A 19,054-nucleotide genomic window follows, 5' to 3' on the forward strand; every position below is an offset into this window, starting at 1 on the left:
CCTCCTCTCTCCCCTCAGATCATCGAACAGCTGGAGCTGTCCTTCCCCCTGCGGTAAGCCCCCCCTCCCTCACCCCACTGATCCCCCTCCACCCCCGCCCCCGATCCCTGCAGTTCCATCGCAGTTGTTCTGGTTTTCATTTTCACCATTCTCCTCTCCTCCTCCTCATCCCTGTCCCCCTCCTCGCTTCTTCTCCCCTGCCTCTGATCCTTTTCTTTTCCACCTCTCATCCCTTTTCTCCTTCACTCACCCAGATCCCTGCTCGCTTTTGGCGCTTTGCTGCCCCCTGCTGGTACAAACTTTCTGCGCATAACATGCACCCACGTACTGCAGCTGGTTTGAGATTACTTTCATAAATATAATTTATACCGCCCTGCTATGACAGATGTCATGGTTATTGATGTCTGTGTTTGCACACATGTGTGTGTTTTTCCAAACAGAAATGTGGATCGACCTGAGCTGTGCCAGATCTCTCTTTATGACTTCCAGAAATTCCTACAGCTGGACCAGAAGGTACGAAGGAGACAATGTGAAATAAAATCAGCCTTAGTGGGCCTGCAATTTTCTGTGACCCTACATCACTACCCCACTTGCTGCACAAAAAAATGAATTACGCCGGATTCCATTAGCGCTTTTGGTACTGCCGTCCACTCAGTGTTGATCTCAAAGCTCAGGTGGGAACAAATGACATTTAGTTTATACTTTTTTAACACCAGGTTGAGATGCACGGTATATTGGTCAGCATATCCATACTGGCCGATATTTGTTAAAAAAAGCACCACCAGAACTAAAGATACAACTGGTGAAATAATGGAGATTGCACTGGGCAATCAGCCATTTCCCATAGGGAAGGACAAGGGATTTCATTGCCTCATTTATCACTTAGAAAAGGTGTCAAAGTACCTGCCCACGTTTTATGACTAAATCTGGCCCTAAGGTCAATCTGAAATGATTGACACATCAGACTGATGCTTGTATTTTTTAACCAGTATATTGTGCAATTCTAGTGATAGGTGTAATTTGTAGACAGCCCCTAAGGCCAAGGGGTGCTCGGATATTGTGAGCCCCATTAGCCTGGAAGTAACATATATTAATAACTTATACTGCTAGAAAGCTGAGACCTTCCAGTGGTGCTCATTGACTCTGAAGAGCTGGTTCAGATGACACGTTTTATCATCCCGGTCACAGACGACCCCTAACTGCAAATGTATTTGGCAAAGAAAGATTCCAGTGAGCCGACTTCGACTCTGGCTGCTCCACTTAGTGGGTTTCATCAATCATGTTGCAGGAAGCCTGGGCTGTGGACCTGAGCCGGGTCAGAGAGTTCCTGTCAGGGTACCTGAGGTGCGGGGCCCAGTTGGACCCCACGCTTCAGCTGGATGAGGTGTGTCCCCCCCCCCACTAGGACACACACACTCCCCACATGCTCTGCACACAGGAGGACCAGCACGCACATACACATGCAAACATCCAAACGTGTTCTTCACGATTACACTAATGACCTTTGTGCAGATACACACAGACAGGGTTACCTGCAATGTAAACATGAATGACCTTTTTACCAGCACACACCCAGAAGATTAAATGACATAAACCTTACCCTCGCCAGTGCTAGCCTCTCTCTCTCTTTTCCTCCAGTTCCTCACGTTCCTGTTCTCCAAGGAGAACTCCATCTGCGAGCCACACCCCCAGCCGGTCTCCTCTGAGGACATGAAAAGGCCCCTGTCCCAGTACTGGATCTCTTCCTCGCACAACACGTATGTGACACCTCCCCTCCTGCGGGGGGCGATGTTCCCCCTGCCCGACCCACATGGACATTCTATGGGGAGCTCTGCTTACTGCTGTGTTGCGTGACAAAATGGCTGTCAGAGCTGCATAAACGATGTGTGGCAGGTCACGACTGCCGAAGGCCTGCTTGACTGTGACCCAGGAGTCAGTCGGCAAGGGGGTACGGTGTATTTATCAGCTCTTTCTCACGCCTTACGGTGCTTAAAATCCCATCCTAGGTACCTGACGGGTGACCAGTTCTCCAGTGAGTCGTCTCTTGAGGCTTACGCCCGCTGTCTCCGTATGGGCTGTCGCTGCATCGAACGTAAGGAGAGCTGCTCCGGTCTCCCATCACTCCCTTTCTGTCTCTCTCTTTTACTATTGTGATCCTTTTAAGATCCCTTGTTATATCAATAATATATTTCTTCCATTTTTGCCACTAATTACGACAGTAAACTCTGTCCTTCCATGACTGCAGGAGAGAAATGGACAAAATGGACAGATAATACAGGTGTAGAGTAACACTGTTTGTGCTGTAATCGTTAAGTAATTTTTGGATGGCTGTGGAATTCAGCCAGCCAGTCTCCTGCTACGTGCCAACCTCAGCCCCTTGACATTATTGCACTTTTTCCCTCCATCCTTGTCTCTCTTTCTGTCCTCCCCCTACTCTGCGGTTGCCTTGCCCCGCGCACGTCTGTGTCCGTCACACCCTGCCTCTCCATGCTGCAGTGGATTGCTGGGACGGCCCCGACGACCTGCCCATCATCTACCACGGCCACACCCTCACCTCCAAGATCAAGTTCCTGGACGTTCTGCACACCATCAAAGAGCATGCCTTCGTCACGTCCGAGTGAGTGTGTCAACCCGCCCTTTTGCCCCCAGCTGTTTCTGTTGCCTCCTTTTCTCCCTTTTATGGTAGACTATGCCCTCCCACTCCACCTCATGGTTCACTACACTGCCTCTCCAATCTCAAATCATACCTGTATAGGTCTATAGATACCCCTAACTCCTCCCCCAGGGCCATCTGGCTCCTCCCCCTCCTTCCTATTTAGTTCTATACATCCTCTCATCTTTTCCCAGGCATAAGCCCCACCCATGTTCTCTACTGCTTTAGCTCCACCCAAGATTCCCTAACTCCTCCCACAGGGCCATCTGGCTCCTCCTGCTAATTATTTCAATATCCCCTTTTCAAGCATAAATCCCCTTCATCTCCTCCAGGTACCGCTCTGGCCCCGCCTACACCCACTAACCCCTCCCATCCATGGTCATCGTTGACTAAAGGTGCCTGTGACCCTCTCCCTCTCGGCAGGTACCCCGTGATCCTCTCCATTGAAGACCACTGTAGCGTGGTGCAGCAGAGGAACATGGCCACCCATTTTAAGAAGGTGTTTGGGGAGCTGCTGCTAACCAAGGCAGTGGATTCTTCTGCAGATGAGCTGCCCTCACCCTACCAGCTCAGGAGGAAGATCCTTATTAAGGTGAGGAGCTGTCAGGGGCCCCTGGAAACCGGCCATGAAGAATAAGAACAGCAGCCATCATCTTACATCTGTCTATCCATCCATCCATCTGTCCATCCTTCTGTCTGCCCACATAAGCTGTGCATGAGTAAAATGTACAGAAATTATTAGGGGGAGGACCGAGAATGCTATGTGGGAGGAGTTATATGGGGCTAGAGAGATATATATATATATATAGAGGAGTTGGTAGATATTAATGGTTGAAGAAAGATGAGAGGATGTTTAGAAATAATTCAGCCAGTAGGAACGACTACACAGGTATACAGATATGAGGAGGGGCGGTGTAGAGGCATGTAGCGTGTTCTAAGCATGTGAGCTAAGCCGCCATATCCCCTGCCTCCTGTCAGCACAAGAAGCTGGCGGAGGGGACACTGTATGAGGAGGTGACGTCGGCCAGCTACTCCGAGAGCGACATCAGCAACTCGCTCTGCAATGGCATCCTGTACCTGGAGGACCCCATCGACCACGTAAGAGTTGGCCTGGGCCTGTTGGGGGGGGGGGGGGGGGGGGGCGCTGTATACTTCAGGAGGGGCATGAGATTGGCTGGCATTGACCACACCCCCTTGTTCAAGTAAGGGCCTAATTAACCATTTAGCAAAACTTATTAGCAATTAATCTCAGCAGTGCCACACAGGCTGAAATGTCTGTAGCAGCTAATTGTGTGTGTGTCTATGTGTGTGTGTGTGTCTGTTGTGTGTCTGTGTGTTTGTTTGTCTGTGTGTGTGTCTTTCAGACTTGGACCCCACACTACTTTGTTCTGACCAGCAATAAGATCTACTACTCAGAGGAGACATCCCGCTATCAGAGTGGCGAGGAAGAGGAGGACGACGAGAATAAGGAGGTGAGTCTGGTGGGGCCGATCCGCCTTTGCGTTTGGGCCCTGGGCTGGACTGAGACAGGCCCCTCCATGGTGCTCCACGCCTTCATGCCTCACTCTGCTCCCTTTCCTCATTACTCTCTCGTCCTTCTCATTCTCTATCCCACCCCCCGACAGGAGTTTAACAACAACGAGCAGCACTGTGCGGAGCGCTGGTTCCATGGCAAACTGGGGGGGGGGCGCGATGGTCGGCAGGTGGCCGAGAAGCTGCTGCAGGACTACTGCGAGGGCGGGGGCAAGGATGGCACCTTCCTGGTGCGGGAGAGTGAAACCTTTGTGGGCGACTACACCCTCTCTTTCTGGTGAGTGCCCTTTGCAGGCTTCTCTCCTTTCCATCTTCTCCTTCTCTTTTATTCACTCCTTTTTTCTTGCAAGTGTGAAGATCATACTAAAACCTGTGATTCCCCCCCCCCCCAGGCGCTCAGGGCGCGTCCAACACTGCCGCATCCACTCCCGGCAGGAGTCGGGCTCGACCCGGTTCTACCTGACGGACAACCTGGTGTTCGACAGCCTGTACCATCTGATCAGCCACTACCGGGATATACCACTGCGCTGCAATGAGTTCGAGATGCGGCTGGGGAACCCTGTGCCCCAACCCAACGCCCACGAGAGCCGCGAGTGAGCAGGGAGCGCGCGGCAGTCAGGGGACAGGGGAGGGGAAAGGTCAAGGGTGGGCACACTGAAGCCACAGGGGTCAGGGGAGGTGAAAGGTCAAGAGTGGCTGCAGTAAGGCATCATACAGTTTTTGGCGAGACGTGATAGGTGGAGGGCTGGGCATCGTGAGCTGACCGTGCAGCTGTCTTTTGCAGGTGGTTCCACTCCTGCCTGTCGCGGGTGCAGGCTGAGCATATGCTGATGCGCGTGCCACGGGACGGAGCCTTCCTGGTGCGCAAACGCAGCGAGGCTAATTCCTATGCCATCTCCTTCAGGTGTGCCTGATTCTCCTAATGTTAGCCTGTAGCTAATTACTCCCAGTGATATCCTGTACCTCATTCCTCAATGTTAGCATGTAGCTAATTACTCCCAATGATATCCTGTACCTCATTCCTCAATGTTAGCCTGTAGCTAATTACTCCCAGTGATATCCTGTACCTTATTCCTCAATGTTAGCTTGCAGCTAATTACTACCAATCATAGACTGAACCTCATTCCTCGGTGTTAGCCTGTAGCTAATTACTCCCAATGATATCCTGTACCTCATTCCTCAATGTTAGCATGTAGCTAATTACTCCCAATGATATCCTGTACCTCATTCCTCAATGTTAGCCTGTAGCTAATTACTCCCAATGATATCCTGTACCTCATTCCTCAATGTTAGCCTGTAGCTAATTACTCCCAATGATATCCTGTACCTCATTCCTCAATGTTAGCTTGTAGCTAATTACTACCAATCATAGACTGAACCTCATTCTTCGGTGTTAGCATGTAGCTAATTTCTTTCAGTGGTGGCCTGTGCCTTATTCATTTGTGAGAGTTTTACTTATACAAAAATGATAAACAGGTTGTAGATAAGGTGGGTCCAAGCAACATCTGATTAGCTGGTCCCGCCTCCTCTAGTCGGTTAGTGTGTTCTGCCCTCAGAACATTTTTGTGTAAGTAAAAGACCCATGAGCTTATTATTCCTCAGTGTTAGCTTGTAGCTAATTACTCCCAATGATAGCATGTACATCATTCCTCAGTGTTAGCATGTAACAATTTCTTTCAATAATAGCCTGCACCTTTATCCTCAGTGTTAGCTTATAGGTAATTAATCCCAATGATAGCCTGTATCACATTCCTCAATACAATCCTGTAGCTTATTCCTCATGATGTTAGCCTGCACCTCATTCCTCAGTGTTAGCCTATAGCTTATTACTCCAAATAATGGCCTGCATCTCATTCCTCAGTGTTAGCTTGTAGCTAATTTCGCCCAGTAATAGTCTGCCCCTCATTCTTCAGAGTGTTAATTACTTCCAAAGATAAACTGTGCCACTTTCCTCACTGTTAGCATATAGCTGATTTCTCTCAGTGCTACTTGATGTTATCCCAACACCCCATTCCTTGCCTCCAGGGCCGAGGGGAAGATCAAGCACTGCCGGATTCAGCAAGAGGGCCGCCTCTTCATGCTGGGTAGCTCGGCAGAGTTCGAGAGCCTGGTGGATCTCGTTAGCTACTATGAGAAGCACCCGCTATACCGCAAGATGAGACTACGCTACCCCATTAATGAGGACACACTGGACCGCATGGGCACCACGGTAATACCTCAATGGACCAAATAGGACCAGGCCCAGAACAAAGCATTCTGGGATGCTTGACATGGCTTCTCCCTCTGTTGGTCTCCAGGAGCTGGATTATGGGGCCCTTTATGAGGTCCGCACGCCACACTTCTACGTGGAGGCCAACAAGATGCCCACTGCTAGGGTAGGTCAAAGGTCATGTGCGAGCCAGGTTATTCAGTAGCAAGCCTGGTCCGCACACACTACAATTTAGACCTACAAGTTTTGTGAGGTGCATTCAGGAATCCTGTATCAAGAAATAGCTTGAATGTAAACCCACAGGATTCATTCTGCCATCATATAGTTCCAGGCCAGCCCAACCCTTTTCAGGGCCCTAAGCAAAATGTGATTAACCAGGTTGTCATTTGCCATTCTGACAGTCTGAACAGATAAGGGGGCCTCCTGGTGGCCACTGGACCCTAAGCAGCCGCCTCGTTCGCTTATACCTTGGGTCGGCCCTGTATACTGCCATTAAAATTCCTTATATTTCAATAGTTTATTTTCCAGAAAGAAAAGCTAGCTAATGTAATGTTGTCATGGTTACCAACTGATTGTGCTCCCCGGCACAGTGCACCGTCAAGGCACTATACGACTACCGGGCACAGAGGGAGGACGAGCTGTCCTTCCCCAAGCAGGCCCTCATCCTCAACGTGGATAAGCAGGAAGGAGGCTGGTAGGGGCGCCGTCTACGATGGACAGCTGGACCAAGAGAAATCTGACATCAAGGCTGGGTTGCACCAACCTGGATTAAATTAATCCTGGTTTAGACTTAATCTACAGTTAGTAAGTCTAGGTTTAAACTGGTTTTTAATTAATCAGAGATGTGTTGCGCATCTTAAATTTAACCCTGGATTAGTTATCCAGTTTAAACTATGATTAAAATTGGATTAATTAAACTTCAGTGTCCGCCATGATGCGTCCTAGGCTAAATAAATATGGTCCTAAATAAAGTTGACGCAAATTTCACGAACTTTGTTTTTTTAATAAAATCCATTATTTTTTACTGCTATCGCTGGTGTTAACCCTGCGCTCCCTCTGATATATCATTTTGTCACTTATTTTTTAGGTATTGAGGTATAGTTCGCGATCAAAATGCGACATATTTATATTTTACTTACCTGACCCGCGCCATGTTTATGATTCAAATTAGAGTTACCCATCAATCTTTTGTTTTCCAGAGAATAAAAAAATGGTGTAACGTTATCCAGCTAATAGGCGCAGGCTAATTACATTGGCGATATTAGATAAAAGAATATTAGTTAGCGATCAAAGTATCCAATGCAGACATGAGCAAAAAACGTATTAATTTATATACTAAATGTAACTAGGATACAAAAATAATTGCGTCTGCTTTTGCACTTAAGTGCAACTTCCATGTTAGCGCCAGTGCTTGTGGTCAACTAATCAGTAAGCAATGGCGATGCGAAAGCGCCTATTTCTGCAGAACTCCTAAAAGATCCACACCAACCATCTGATAATTCCCTGTAGCATAAAAATGCTAAGTTACTAGGAGCTGGATAAGTCGAGGTGCAGCGGAGTTCCTCTCACTTCCGTGCATGACAGCTGGTCCAACCTTTCCACTGAGATGTATGTAATACACTCTTTTGAAAATCGATGCCGCATGGACAACTCACTATTGCTGTAAAAAAATCAATTGGGTTTATCCTGTCTCGAATTTTCCTACATGGGATTCTTTCCTCTGATCCCACCCAACAAAGAAATGCAGTCATATTTTAAATAAAACTAAAACAGACCGAACATAAAACTCCTCGAGGGGCGGTTTAAATATGACTTTGAATATCTTTATACTTGATTTAAATTCACTGGTGCAACAGGCTTGAATTTAATCTAAGTTTAAGTGGAAATTAAACTAAGATTAACAAAGGTTTAGATTTAATCAAGATTAACTGTAAACTAAATTTAAACTAGGTTTAAACTTTGGTGCAACAGGATTAGTAAATGAATATTGATTTAATCCAGTTTAAAAGTTAAACCATGTTGGTGCAACCCAGCCCAAATCCTGGTGCAACCCAGCCCAAAAGCTTACAGTCATGTGAAAAAGAAAGTACACCCTTTTTCCTTTCTGTGGTTTTACATATCAGGACATTAAAAAAATCAGATAATATCTAACCGCATGTGTAAAACAACACACAACAGATTCCACTGTGTAATTATTTATTTAGCGAAAATGAAGCCAAAATGGAGAAGTCATGTGTGGAAAAACTAAGTACACCGCGTGATTCAATAGCTTGCAGGACCACTTTTAGCAGGAGTAACTTGAAGTAATCGCTTTCTGCATCACTTTATCAGTCTGTCACATTGCTGTGTAGGAACTTTGGCCTTCTCTTCTATACAGTGCTGCTTCAGTTCATTAAGTTTTGTGGGCATTTATTTATGCACAGCTCTCCTAAGGTCCTGCCACAGCACTTCCATCGGGTTGAGGTCTGGACTTTGACTGGGCCGTTGCAACACAGTGATTCTTTTCTGTTTCAGCCATTCAGTAGTAGCTTTGCTGGTGTGTTTGGGATCATTGTTCTATTGCATGCAAGTTTCGGGCAAGATTTAGGTGTTGGATAGATGGGCTCACATTTGACTCTACAATACCTTGGTATACAGAGGAGATTGTGGTCGACACAATGACTGCAAGGTGCCCAGGTCCTGTGGCTGCGAAACAAGTCCAAATCATCACCCCTCCACTGCCGTGCTTGACAGGTGTTTGTGCTAATATGCTGTTTGGTTTTCAACAAACATGGTGCTGTGCATCATGCCCAAAACATCTCCAAAATAAAAAAAAAAATCAAACATCTCCATCTCTGCCCAAAGGACAGTTCCAGAAGTCTTCTTGTTTGTTCAGATGCAATTCTTCATCTTTTTCTTATTGTACTGTCATGAACTTTAACCCGCAAACTGAGGCCTGTAGAGTCTGGGATGTAGCTCTTCTGTTTTTTGCAATTTCTCTGACCTGGGGTAAATTTGACTTGAATGTGAGTGAATGTTTTCCACTCGTGAATAATATTTCTCACTGGAGAATGCTGGACTTCAAATTGTTTGGAAATGGCCTTATAACCCTTCCCAGACTGATGGGCAGCAACAAATGCTTCTCCAAGATCACTGCTGATGTCTTTCCTCCTTGTCATTGTGGTAACACACACCTGAATGCTCCAGATAAGCAAACTGCCAAAACTTCTGCTTTTATAGAGGTGATCACACTTGCTGATGATCAGTTAATTAAGGACATTTGATGGGCAGCACTTGTTTGCTACTTACTCTCTTAATTGCTATGGAAGCAGTGAGAGTGCACACACTGCTTCTGCATTTTGCCGTTGTTTTTGTTAAATCAATAATGACACTGTGTAATATGTCATATGCTGTTGTGCATCTGAGGTTGCATTTACTTCATTATAAGACCTGCTAAGGACTAGATGATTTCTTATGTCCTGACATGTAAACCTTAGAATTGACCGAGAGTGTACTTCATTTTTCACGACTGTATTTGAAAGTCTGTATCTACAGTGCCTAGGCAGCAGGGGGCGTAGTGGTTAAGGGTGCCAGTTCAGACACTAAGAGAGGGTTAACAACTATTGTAATAAATATCCTGTAAATACAGAGGAGCAGATCTGTAGTTGGTATCTGAGGAAGATGTCAGCTGAGCAATAAAATATATCTCTACCTTCCTCTTGCCTGTTTGCCTCTAGGTGGCGGGGTGACTATGGGGGCAGGAAACAGCTGTGGTTCCCAGCCAACTACGTGGAAGAACTGCCCAGCTCTCCGCTGCGGGAGCCGGACGAGGCGGTGGGTCCTCAAAACGGGGTGGGGTTAACTAAATTTCTGTGATGTTTTTCTCTTGGTTGAAGTTTAATGTGAATTTTAGTGAGAAAGCCTGAATGTATAAAACAATCTGGTGAGCTCACTAATTATTATTATTATTATTATTATATTTGTCCATACGTCAATTTTCCTTTCTTGTTCTTTCCCACAGTCCTCTGAGAGCAGTCCCCTGGGCACGTTCCTCAAAGGCTTCATCGACGTGCCCACCTGCCAAGTGGGTGAGTTGAACTGGACCTGTTTGAGGGGCCTGTGGGGATTTTTGGGGGCGGTCAGCATGTCCCCGTTGCTGAAAAACCCTGACGGCACATTTTTTATGAGTTTACTACAGATTTTAAACAATGCAGAGAACAGAGTCTGCTTAACTATTAGGATTTCCTCCTTAAACCCAACCCTAAACCTCAATCCTCAACCCCAACTCATCACTGTCACTTTAGATTCAAACCCTCCTCCATCCAAGTGCCTGGCCTAAGCTGAACCTCATTCTAAGTCATGTCCCTGGCCCGTAATGCCAGGACTAACATAATGTGACTCACTGTCGCCCCCTAGTGGTACAGAAAGAAGGGAAGCATGCAAGACCCTTCGTGTTCACCCTGCACTCCCAGCAGATGTCCTCCCACCCAGTGCAGACCCTGGACGTGGCCGCTGACTCCCTGGAGGACCTCAATGCCTGGGTGGCTAAGATCCGTGAGGCAGCCCAAAATGCGGATGCACGGGTCAGTGCCAGAATTGGACAAATGCTCGTACGGTGGTGGGGCCGGCAGGTGACACATGGGAGGTGCTGATGCTATGCTGCTCCCATGGCAACAGATGCAGGAGGAGAAACAGATGGAGAGGCGGAAGAAGATAGCGCTGGAACTGTCGGAGCTCGTGGTGTACTGTCGACCCGTGCCCTTCAACGAAGAGAGTGAGGATCGCTGGCCTTCCTGTCCTACCTATCTCTGCACCTTCCCTCATACCATTTTATTCAGTTTGGTCAGCCCTTAGTCCTCCAGCTTTCACAGGAAATGTCACTGTGTTATTCGATCACTTAACATGACGGCAAGATTGATGTAGTATTTAGAGGGCAAATTGACTGTGATTAATGCTGTGTTTTTTATTATTAAAATTATGATTAAACAACACAGAGCAGGGGTACGCAATTGACTGACAATTTAATGCAGAAAATTTAATTGGCGGCATTGGACCTTGGCCTTGTGTTGCAGATAGAATGTGGAAATGATTGGGTACCATTGCTGGAGGGACAGGGAACTTTAAGTTATTATACATGGATGGATGGGTGGATGGATGGATGGATGGATGGATGGATGGATGGATGGATGGATGGATGGATGGGTGGGTGTGCTTTCCAATGTATGAAACTAAATAAAAGAGTACATTAGCACAGCACACATTTAGACAATAATAAACAGTAAATAATATTTCCCTTAGACTATTTAAAAGTAATACTCTCCATCCATCCACCCACACGTTATCTATGCCCGCTTGTTCTATAAGATTGTTCAAGCTATAATACTAATCACCATTTTAGGCTTTTTAATGACGCTTTCAGACTCATTAACTGCCCTTGTATGCCACCTGTTTGCTTGTGGCCCCGCCCCCACTGCCGGCAGAGATCGGAACGGAGAGGGCCTGCTACCGGGACATGTCGTCCTTCCCGGAGACCAAGGCCGAGAAGTTCGCCACGCGGGGCCGCGGCAAGCGCTTCCTGCGGTACAACCGGCGTCAGCTGTCGCGCGTCTACCCCAAGGGTCAGCGCCTCGACTCGTCCAACTACGACTCCCTGCCCATGTGGCTGTGCGGCTGCCAGCTGGTGGCGCTCAACTTCCAGACCCCCGGTATGACGTACGTCTGTGTCTGCGCTCTGCTCCATTTATGCTCAATTTATGCAGGAAATATGAAAAATACTCCCACATTGCAGGCAAGGATACTGTTTCCAGAATAATCTGTCTTTAAGGTCAGGATGTGCTCAGCAGTGCCATGTAGACTTGGGCCAGCCACTCAAATGGAAGGGCAGAAGCCCCCCCCCCCCCCCCCCCCCCTTATTACGCCCCTCAGCCCCAAACACAGATTTCTGGTGCTCAGCCAGTCAGACTGACAAACCTTGGCAAGGTGCTTGTGGAGGGTGGGGGGGGAGATACAGCATCTTTTGCAGAGAGTAGCAGGAAACCCGCAGTTGCCAGACACTCCTGTAGGGGGTGCTGATACACCTGAATAAGACTTAAGCAGAGCTCCGCCCTGCCATCCTGTGTTTCTGCCACAGACAAACCCATGCAGCTCAACCAGGCCCTGTTCACCCTTGGGGGGAGCAGCGGTTATGTCCCACAGCCCGACATCATGAGAGACGAGAACTTCGACCCCTTCGACAAGGACACTCTGCTCGTGGAGCCAATCACTATCCAGCTGCAGGTAGGTGCCAAGGTCTTGAGCCAATCACGATCTAGCCACAGGTAAGTGCTGAGGTCTCCAGCCAGTAACCATTCAGATGCAGGATGGTGCTGAGGTCTCCAGCCAATCACAACACCGAATGTTAGCTAATATACAGTCATGTCCGAAATTATCGGCAATCGTGGAATTTTTCCAGAAAATGCACCATTTCTCCCAGAAAATTGTTGCAATTAGAAATGTTTTGGTATACACATGTTTATTTCCTTTATGTGCATTGGATCAATACAAAAAAAAACAGGAAAAAGCCTTTCACACAGAACTCCAAAAATGCCAAAACATTTTTAATTGTAACAATTTTCTGGGAGAAATGGTGCATTTTCTGGAAAAATTCCAGGGGTGCCGATAACTTCATTGTCACTGTCTGTGCCCCTCTGTCCCCATCTCTAGGTACTTGGAGCCCGCCATCTCCCCAAGAATGGCCGCAGCATCGTCTGCCCCTTTGTGGAGGTGGAGGTGTGCGGGGCAGACTTTGACTGCAGCAAGAGCAAGACAGATGTAGTGGGTACGTTGTGGTACGTCAAGGGCACTTTACCTAGTGGTCTGACTGAACCAGAGAACCAGAGTGACTGCCTGATTTCTCTCTCTCTCTCTCCAGCTGATAATGGACTGAATCCCGTGTGGATGCAGAAACAGGTCGTGTTTGACATCCATAACCCCACCTTCTCCTTCCTGCGATTCATGGTGTATGAAGAGGACATGTTCAGCGACCCAAACTTCCTGGCCCAGGCCGTCTACCCTGTCCGAGCTCTCAAGACTGGTAGGCTCACCTGTGTGTGTTACTAACACATAGATGCAAGTAGGCACTCAGTATTACTCTCCGTGCACGTCATTATCATGTAGCTGCAAGTAGGCACACAGTATTACTCTCCGTGCACGTCATTATCATGTAGATGCAAGTAGGCACTCAGTATTACTCTCTGTGCACGTCATTATCATGTAGATGCAAGTAGGCACACAGTATTACTCTCCGTGCACGTCATTATCATGTAGATGCAAGTAGGCACTCAGTATTACTCTCCGTGCACGTCATTATCATGTAGATGCAAGTAGGCACTCAGTATTACTCTCCGTGCACGTCATTATCATGTAGCTGCAAGTAGGCACTCAGTATTACTCTCCGTGCACGTCATTATCATGTAGATGCAAGTAGGCACTCAGTATTACTCTCCGTGCACGTCATTATCATGTAGATGCAAGTAGGCACTCAGTATTACTCTCCGTGCACGTCATTATCATATAGATGCAAGTAGGCACTCAGTATTACTCTCCGTGCGTGATTAAAACTTAGATGCAAGTAGGCACACAGTATTACTCCCTGTGCGTTATTAGTACATACATGCAAGTAGACATTCTGTATTACTGTGTGTGTGTGTGTGTGTTATTAACACGTAGATGCGAGTAGGCACTCTGTATTACTCTCTGTGTGCGTTATTAACACGTAGATGCGAGTAGGCATTCTGTATTACTCTGTGTGTGTGTTATTAACACGTAGATGCGAGTAGGCATTCTGTATTACTCTCTGTGTGCGTTATTAACACGTAGATGCGAGTAGGCACTCTATTACTCTCTGGGTGCGTTATTAACACGTAGATGCGAGTAGGCATTCTGTATTACTTTCTGTGTGCGTTATTAACACGTAGATGCGAGTAGGCATTCTGTATTACTCTCTGTGTGCGTTATTAACACGTAGATGCGAGTAGGCATTCTGTATTACTCTCTGTGTGCGTTATTAACACGTAGATGCGAGTAGGCACTCTTTATTACTCTCTGTGTGCGTTATTAACACGTAGATGCGAGTAGGCATTCTGTATTACTCTGTGTGTGTGTTATTAACACGTAGATGCGAGTAGGCATTCTGTATTACTCTCTGTGTGCGTTATTAACACATAGATGCGAGTAGGCATTCTGTATTACTCTGTGTGTACGTTATTTACACGTAGATGCGAGTAGGCATTCTGTATTACTCTGTGTGTGTGTTATTAACACGTAGATGCGAGTAGGCATTCTGTATTACTCTGTGTGTGTGTTATTAACACGTAGATGCGAGTAGGCACTCTATTACTCTCTGTGTGCGTTATTAACACGTAGATGCGAGTAGGCACTCTATTACTCTCTGTGTGTGTTATTAACACGTAGATGCGAGTAGGCATTCTGTATTACTCTGTGTGTGTGTTATTAACACGTAGATGCGAGTAGGCACTCTATTACTCTCTGTGTGCGTTATTAATACTGAAATAGCTATAAAAAATGATAGTAACATTCATTTTTAAAGAGCTGCCATATCATTTACTAATACAGCTCGACCTTTCTCCGCAATGTTTTTATTTTTTTTTAACATCTTCATGTGAGTGTGCTGCATCAAAAACATTCTGCGCCCTCAAGCATTGTGGAGTTTGCAATATTCATTATCTACCACCCCCCCCCTCCCCAAATAAAAAAATAATACATTTGTTTTTTGGAACGTTTGCTCTTTGATACACTCATTGTAATCTTATTGCTAGTTAAATTATTGTATGTTCTAGTGAAGTAAAGTTTTTTTCCTTATAAAATTAAGATGTGGTATTTTAAAAACTTTTTTCGAAAAATACTTGCCAAAAAGTGGGGGGTCGTCTTACAATCAGGGTGATCATATATGCAGGCCAACACGGTACTCTCTATGTGCGTCTGTTGGCTCACTTATACATATACATGTATAAAAAGATGACTCATTAGTTTGTTAGCATGTTAGCTCTATCGCATGTTAGTGTGTGACTATCACAAACTTGCTGATGTGCTCACAGGTTACAGGAGTATCCCTCTGAAGAACTGCTACAGTGAGGAGCTGGAGCTGGCCTCACTGTTGGTACACATCGAGATTGTCAATGCCAAGGTCAGCTGCTCTTCACCCGTGCTTAATTCAGTCTGCACTTTAGCCCCTCCCACATGGGCCGATCTGATTGTTCTGTTGTGTCCACAGGACGATGAGAACCTGTACTTGTCGATCCAACGTTTACGGGAGCGAACCAACGAACTGTCCAATCAGGTGTCTATCCTGGAGAGGGCGGGGTCATCCGACCACAGCTACCAGCAGAGCCTGGATGAACTACGTGCTGTACAGGACCAGCTGACTGAACTGATGGAGGCACGCAACCACAGGTGTGAGCCATACACAATCATGCTTATACACACAGTCTACGTTTGCCTCTCCCTGACTCTCTCGTCCCACAGGCTGACAGAGAATAAGAAAAGAGAGAAGATGAGGCAGCAGATGGGGATGAAACGTAGTTAAATCCTCCGGCCATCAGTGGGCAGCAGAAAAATATGGGCCGAAACTAGAGGGCAGGAAGTTGCACATGGTGGTGATGTCGCCCTCCATACTCCAGAGCTCCACTTTGCCGTCTCATGACGAAACACAAGAACTAACTGGAATTACAGTCTTCAGTTACTAGGTGACATATTGATATGCTACAGGAACATACTGGAAAAAATTACAGGACGATGTATGTCAAAGGCCAACACAAGACCACATGGACCCACGGTCTCAAACTCTTCTTGGACATAATATGGTAACAAAAAAAAAAGACAAACATTTAAACGGTTAAAGAAGTAGGCAGAGAATATGGGTCGCTTACAATGCCCAGTAAGAAACTGGAATGAAAGCAAATGGTGAGAGAAGAGCATAGGGATCTAAGGAAAGTATGAATGGGTTTTGTGCCTTCAAACTATACAAATACACGTTCACACGTCTGTGAGTTTCAGGTTACTGTGCAGGGCACCGCAGGCCTACTGCTCTAAGGAACTTCTCCACAACTCTGCACTTTTAAATCTGCAGGCCGCTCTACAAACCGGAGGGAATGATGGGTAAAACCCTGACCCTTCTTCAGAAACAGGTAGTAAGTGGTACGTTATACATATGTAGCTGTTTGGTTAGTATTATTAGGGTTAGACCACAGAGTGGGATTAACACACGTACCCCTGCAACAGGAGCGGGAGGAAGGTTACTCGATAAACTATTAATTTTTTTGAAGGGCGTAATAATTGTAATGCAATAAATAACATTAGCAAAGGTATATGATTTGTTTTGAAGAGTAGCCCCCTGAGAAGGCCGTGGTCCGGCATTTCGTCCCAGGCGAGGGTGGAAGCGCGTTTCAGGATTCAGCATTTATTCGAGAACCGTGACTCGTTTTCACGCTTGCCCTCACTTTGCCACAATATGCATGTACACGCCCACTATCAATTGGCACTTTTTTCAAAATATCCTCATGTCTGTACTGTTCTATTCCCTCTCTGCTCTTACGTTCTGCCTTCGCCATGTCCCTGTGTTCTCGGCGCAGCATTTTTCATTGGCACAAACACACAAATTCCCCACACCACCGGGGTAACCGGAGCTCCTGGGTGGTTATGGGTTCGAATCCCAGCTTGGAAAACCCTGTGGCTTATGGTCCGCTTTTTGTTTGGAGGATGCGTAATGTGGCACAAGGGGCAGAACAACTCTCTTGTGATCCAGGTAGTCTCAAAGCCCAGATCTCAGACCACTTTACTACTGGATCAATATGCAGAATATCACCGGCCATGCACATGTGCGAGTGGCTCTGGAGGAAGGACTCGCAGCCAGGTCATGCCAGTCTGATGAGTGGAACACAGAGACTTTGCTGAGCAAGAGTGAACAGCAGAGCCCAGAGATCCCACGGAGTCTATTCACCTGCCTCCCCTAATCTGGAGCAGCATAACCTACATCGGACTGCCCGTGTCTGGGAAACACCTCTTATATTGTTAGGGCAGCAGGGGGCGTACTGACTAAGGAACCCAGTTTTAGCTTCGAGTCTTCAGAAGGGCCCTGGTGTTTTACCTTTGAGAGGGGCGTTTAATCTTGATTTGTTACCAGAAGGTAAGCAATGCCAGCTGCTTTGGATGGTATATGCTGAGCAACTGTATACTACTAATAATAATAATATAGTGATGATTAGCAAAGCGAGTCCTCATGAAGTCATCATCTCAGGAGCCCTGGGAGGATCAAACTGGATTAGCAGCTCAGAGGCCACCAGCTTCTTGGCGGGTTGGGGGCAACACTGGCTCCCAAATGTAGCCCCTACCCACCTGCTGGAGTGGGCGGGGTGGCTGTACCTTGGCCAGAGCTTGGTGTTTTTTTTATGGTCTCAGTTCATCCTCTGTGCCATTAATTGGGTTAACAAAGTTTTACACACACATGCAGACACACTTAAAAGGGCTATGACAAAAAAGAAAAGGACACTTTACCTCATGCCTGATCATTCTGAATGTGCTGGAATGTTCTCTTACACCCCCCCCCCCCCCCCATGTTACCCACCAGAGCAGGTGTCACCCAAAACAGGGAGAGAACAGCATGAGGATGTGAAGATGCAGTAATTCAACGTGTGATATATGAGCAAAGCGACGTGTATAACATTCCCTTTAAATGCCCCCCTCCTCCCACTCCACGTGGCACCAAGATGGACTGTCTATGCAAAGCTGATTATCTCCACCTGACCCAAAATAATTCTGGCTGTCTTTTGTCTTTGCATTTACCTGTATTTAACTGAATATCTATTTCAAGCTGTCCAGTATAATGCCACCCCAAAGACCTGTACAAGTGTCCATTGAAATAAAAAAAAAAAAACATTTTAGGTATCTTAAGGTTCAGCCTTTTTGTTGTGTTCTGCAACATTTTTTATGCTTATAGTCACACTGCGGGAAATTGCTCCAGGTTCCCCGGAGTATAACGTTCACATTTCTGGTGGCAACTGTTAGTGTGAAACCTTTTAAAAACCAGGGCAAAAATGAAACTGCTACGGCTGAAAGCTGATTTATCATAATGGCGACGTTTTTGTGAACGTGCTGCTTGATGGCGTTACTGTTTCAGGTGAATTTTAATGTAGAATGTTAATTCCACGAATAGCCACATGAGGGAAGTGTGCATCCAGGTTTGGGAGTTCTACTGTTACGAAGACTCAAGCTAATCTACCCCCCACGCCCCCAAAAGAAAGTCAGATAAAAACCTAACAGAAGCCTGCTCCTGTTTTTGTTTCTGTGTTTCGTGGAACAGAATAGCCAATTTTCGACACTAGAGGTTCTTACAAAACCGGTAAATAAAAAGTTGCCGATTTCCCTTAACGTTAAGCATTTATTAACTCGGCCAGCTGCCGACACTGGAGTCCAGAGTTGAATAGAATTCTGCCTGTATTCCGGGAAAAACCCGGAGTGTCCCAGAGAGGGGTGGGTCGGGACAGAACGCACATTATTAAGTAAAAGGGGATGGCGTCATCTTCCACCCGCCTCTGCGAGTCACACAGGATGGAAAAAGTCACATAAAACAAATAAATAATAATACAATTCCGCAGTAGTTATCACTGTCTTCACCCACTTTTATA

General features: G+C 46.4%; 1 protein-coding gene across 3 annotated transcripts in view; it reads left to right on the plus strand.

The window, feature by feature from the left end:
* Window positions 1-18,299, plus strand: part of LOC125740147 (1-phosphatidylinositol 4,5-bisphosphate phosphodiesterase gamma-1-like) — a 34,803-nt gene extending 16,504 nt beyond the window's left edge. For 2 of the 3 annotated variants that reach the window (XM_049010989.1, XM_049010990.1), the window contains 26 exons: window positions 19-53; window positions 441-513; window positions 1,289-1,384; window positions 1,639-1,757; window positions 2,007-2,092; window positions 2,497-2,617; window positions 3,077-3,245; window positions 3,632-3,751; window positions 4,018-4,125; window positions 4,279-4,463; window positions 4,579-4,779; window positions 4,971-5,090; window positions 6,212-6,395; window positions 6,484-6,561; window positions 6,986-7,089; window positions 10,112-10,226; window positions 10,396-10,462; window positions 10,791-10,957; window positions 11,052-11,148; window positions 11,855-12,079; window positions 12,505-12,650; window positions 13,077-13,191; window positions 13,285-13,446; window positions 15,470-15,558; window positions 15,646-15,824; window positions 15,897-18,299. In XM_049010989.1, the coding sequence (XP_048866946.1) occupies window positions 19-53; window positions 441-513; window positions 1,289-1,384; window positions 1,639-1,757; window positions 2,007-2,092; window positions 2,497-2,617; window positions 3,077-3,245; window positions 3,632-3,751; window positions 4,018-4,125; window positions 4,279-4,463; window positions 4,579-4,779; window positions 4,971-5,090; window positions 6,212-6,395; window positions 6,484-6,561; window positions 6,986-7,089; window positions 10,112-10,226; window positions 10,396-10,462; window positions 10,791-10,957; window positions 11,052-11,148; window positions 11,855-12,079; window positions 12,505-12,650; window positions 13,077-13,191; window positions 13,285-13,446; window positions 15,470-15,558; window positions 15,646-15,824; window positions 15,897-15,957 (3,222 nt within the window). In that variant the 3' untranslated portion in view covers window positions 15,958-18,299. The remainder of the gene's footprint in view (window positions 1-18; window positions 54-440; window positions 514-1,288; window positions 1,385-1,638; window positions 1,758-2,006; window positions 2,093-2,496; window positions 2,618-3,076; window positions 3,246-3,631; window positions 3,752-4,017; window positions 4,126-4,278; window positions 4,464-4,578; window positions 4,780-4,970; window positions 5,091-6,211; window positions 6,396-6,483; window positions 6,562-6,985; window positions 7,090-10,111; window positions 10,227-10,395; window positions 10,463-10,790; window positions 10,958-11,051; window positions 11,149-11,854; window positions 12,080-12,504; window positions 12,651-13,076; window positions 13,192-13,284; window positions 13,447-15,469; window positions 15,559-15,645; window positions 15,825-15,896) is intronic. The other variant, XM_049010991.1, reaches the window with a different exon arrangement.
* Window positions 18,300-19,054: the final 755 nt, after the last annotated feature.

Source organism: Brienomyrus brachyistius, chromosome 4 (genome assembly GCF_023856365.1).
Source record: "Brienomyrus brachyistius isolate T26 chromosome 4, BBRACH_0.4, whole genome shotgun sequence".
Classification (NCBI taxonomy): Eukaryota; Metazoa; Chordata; class Actinopteri; order Osteoglossiformes; family Mormyridae; genus Brienomyrus; species Brienomyrus brachyistius.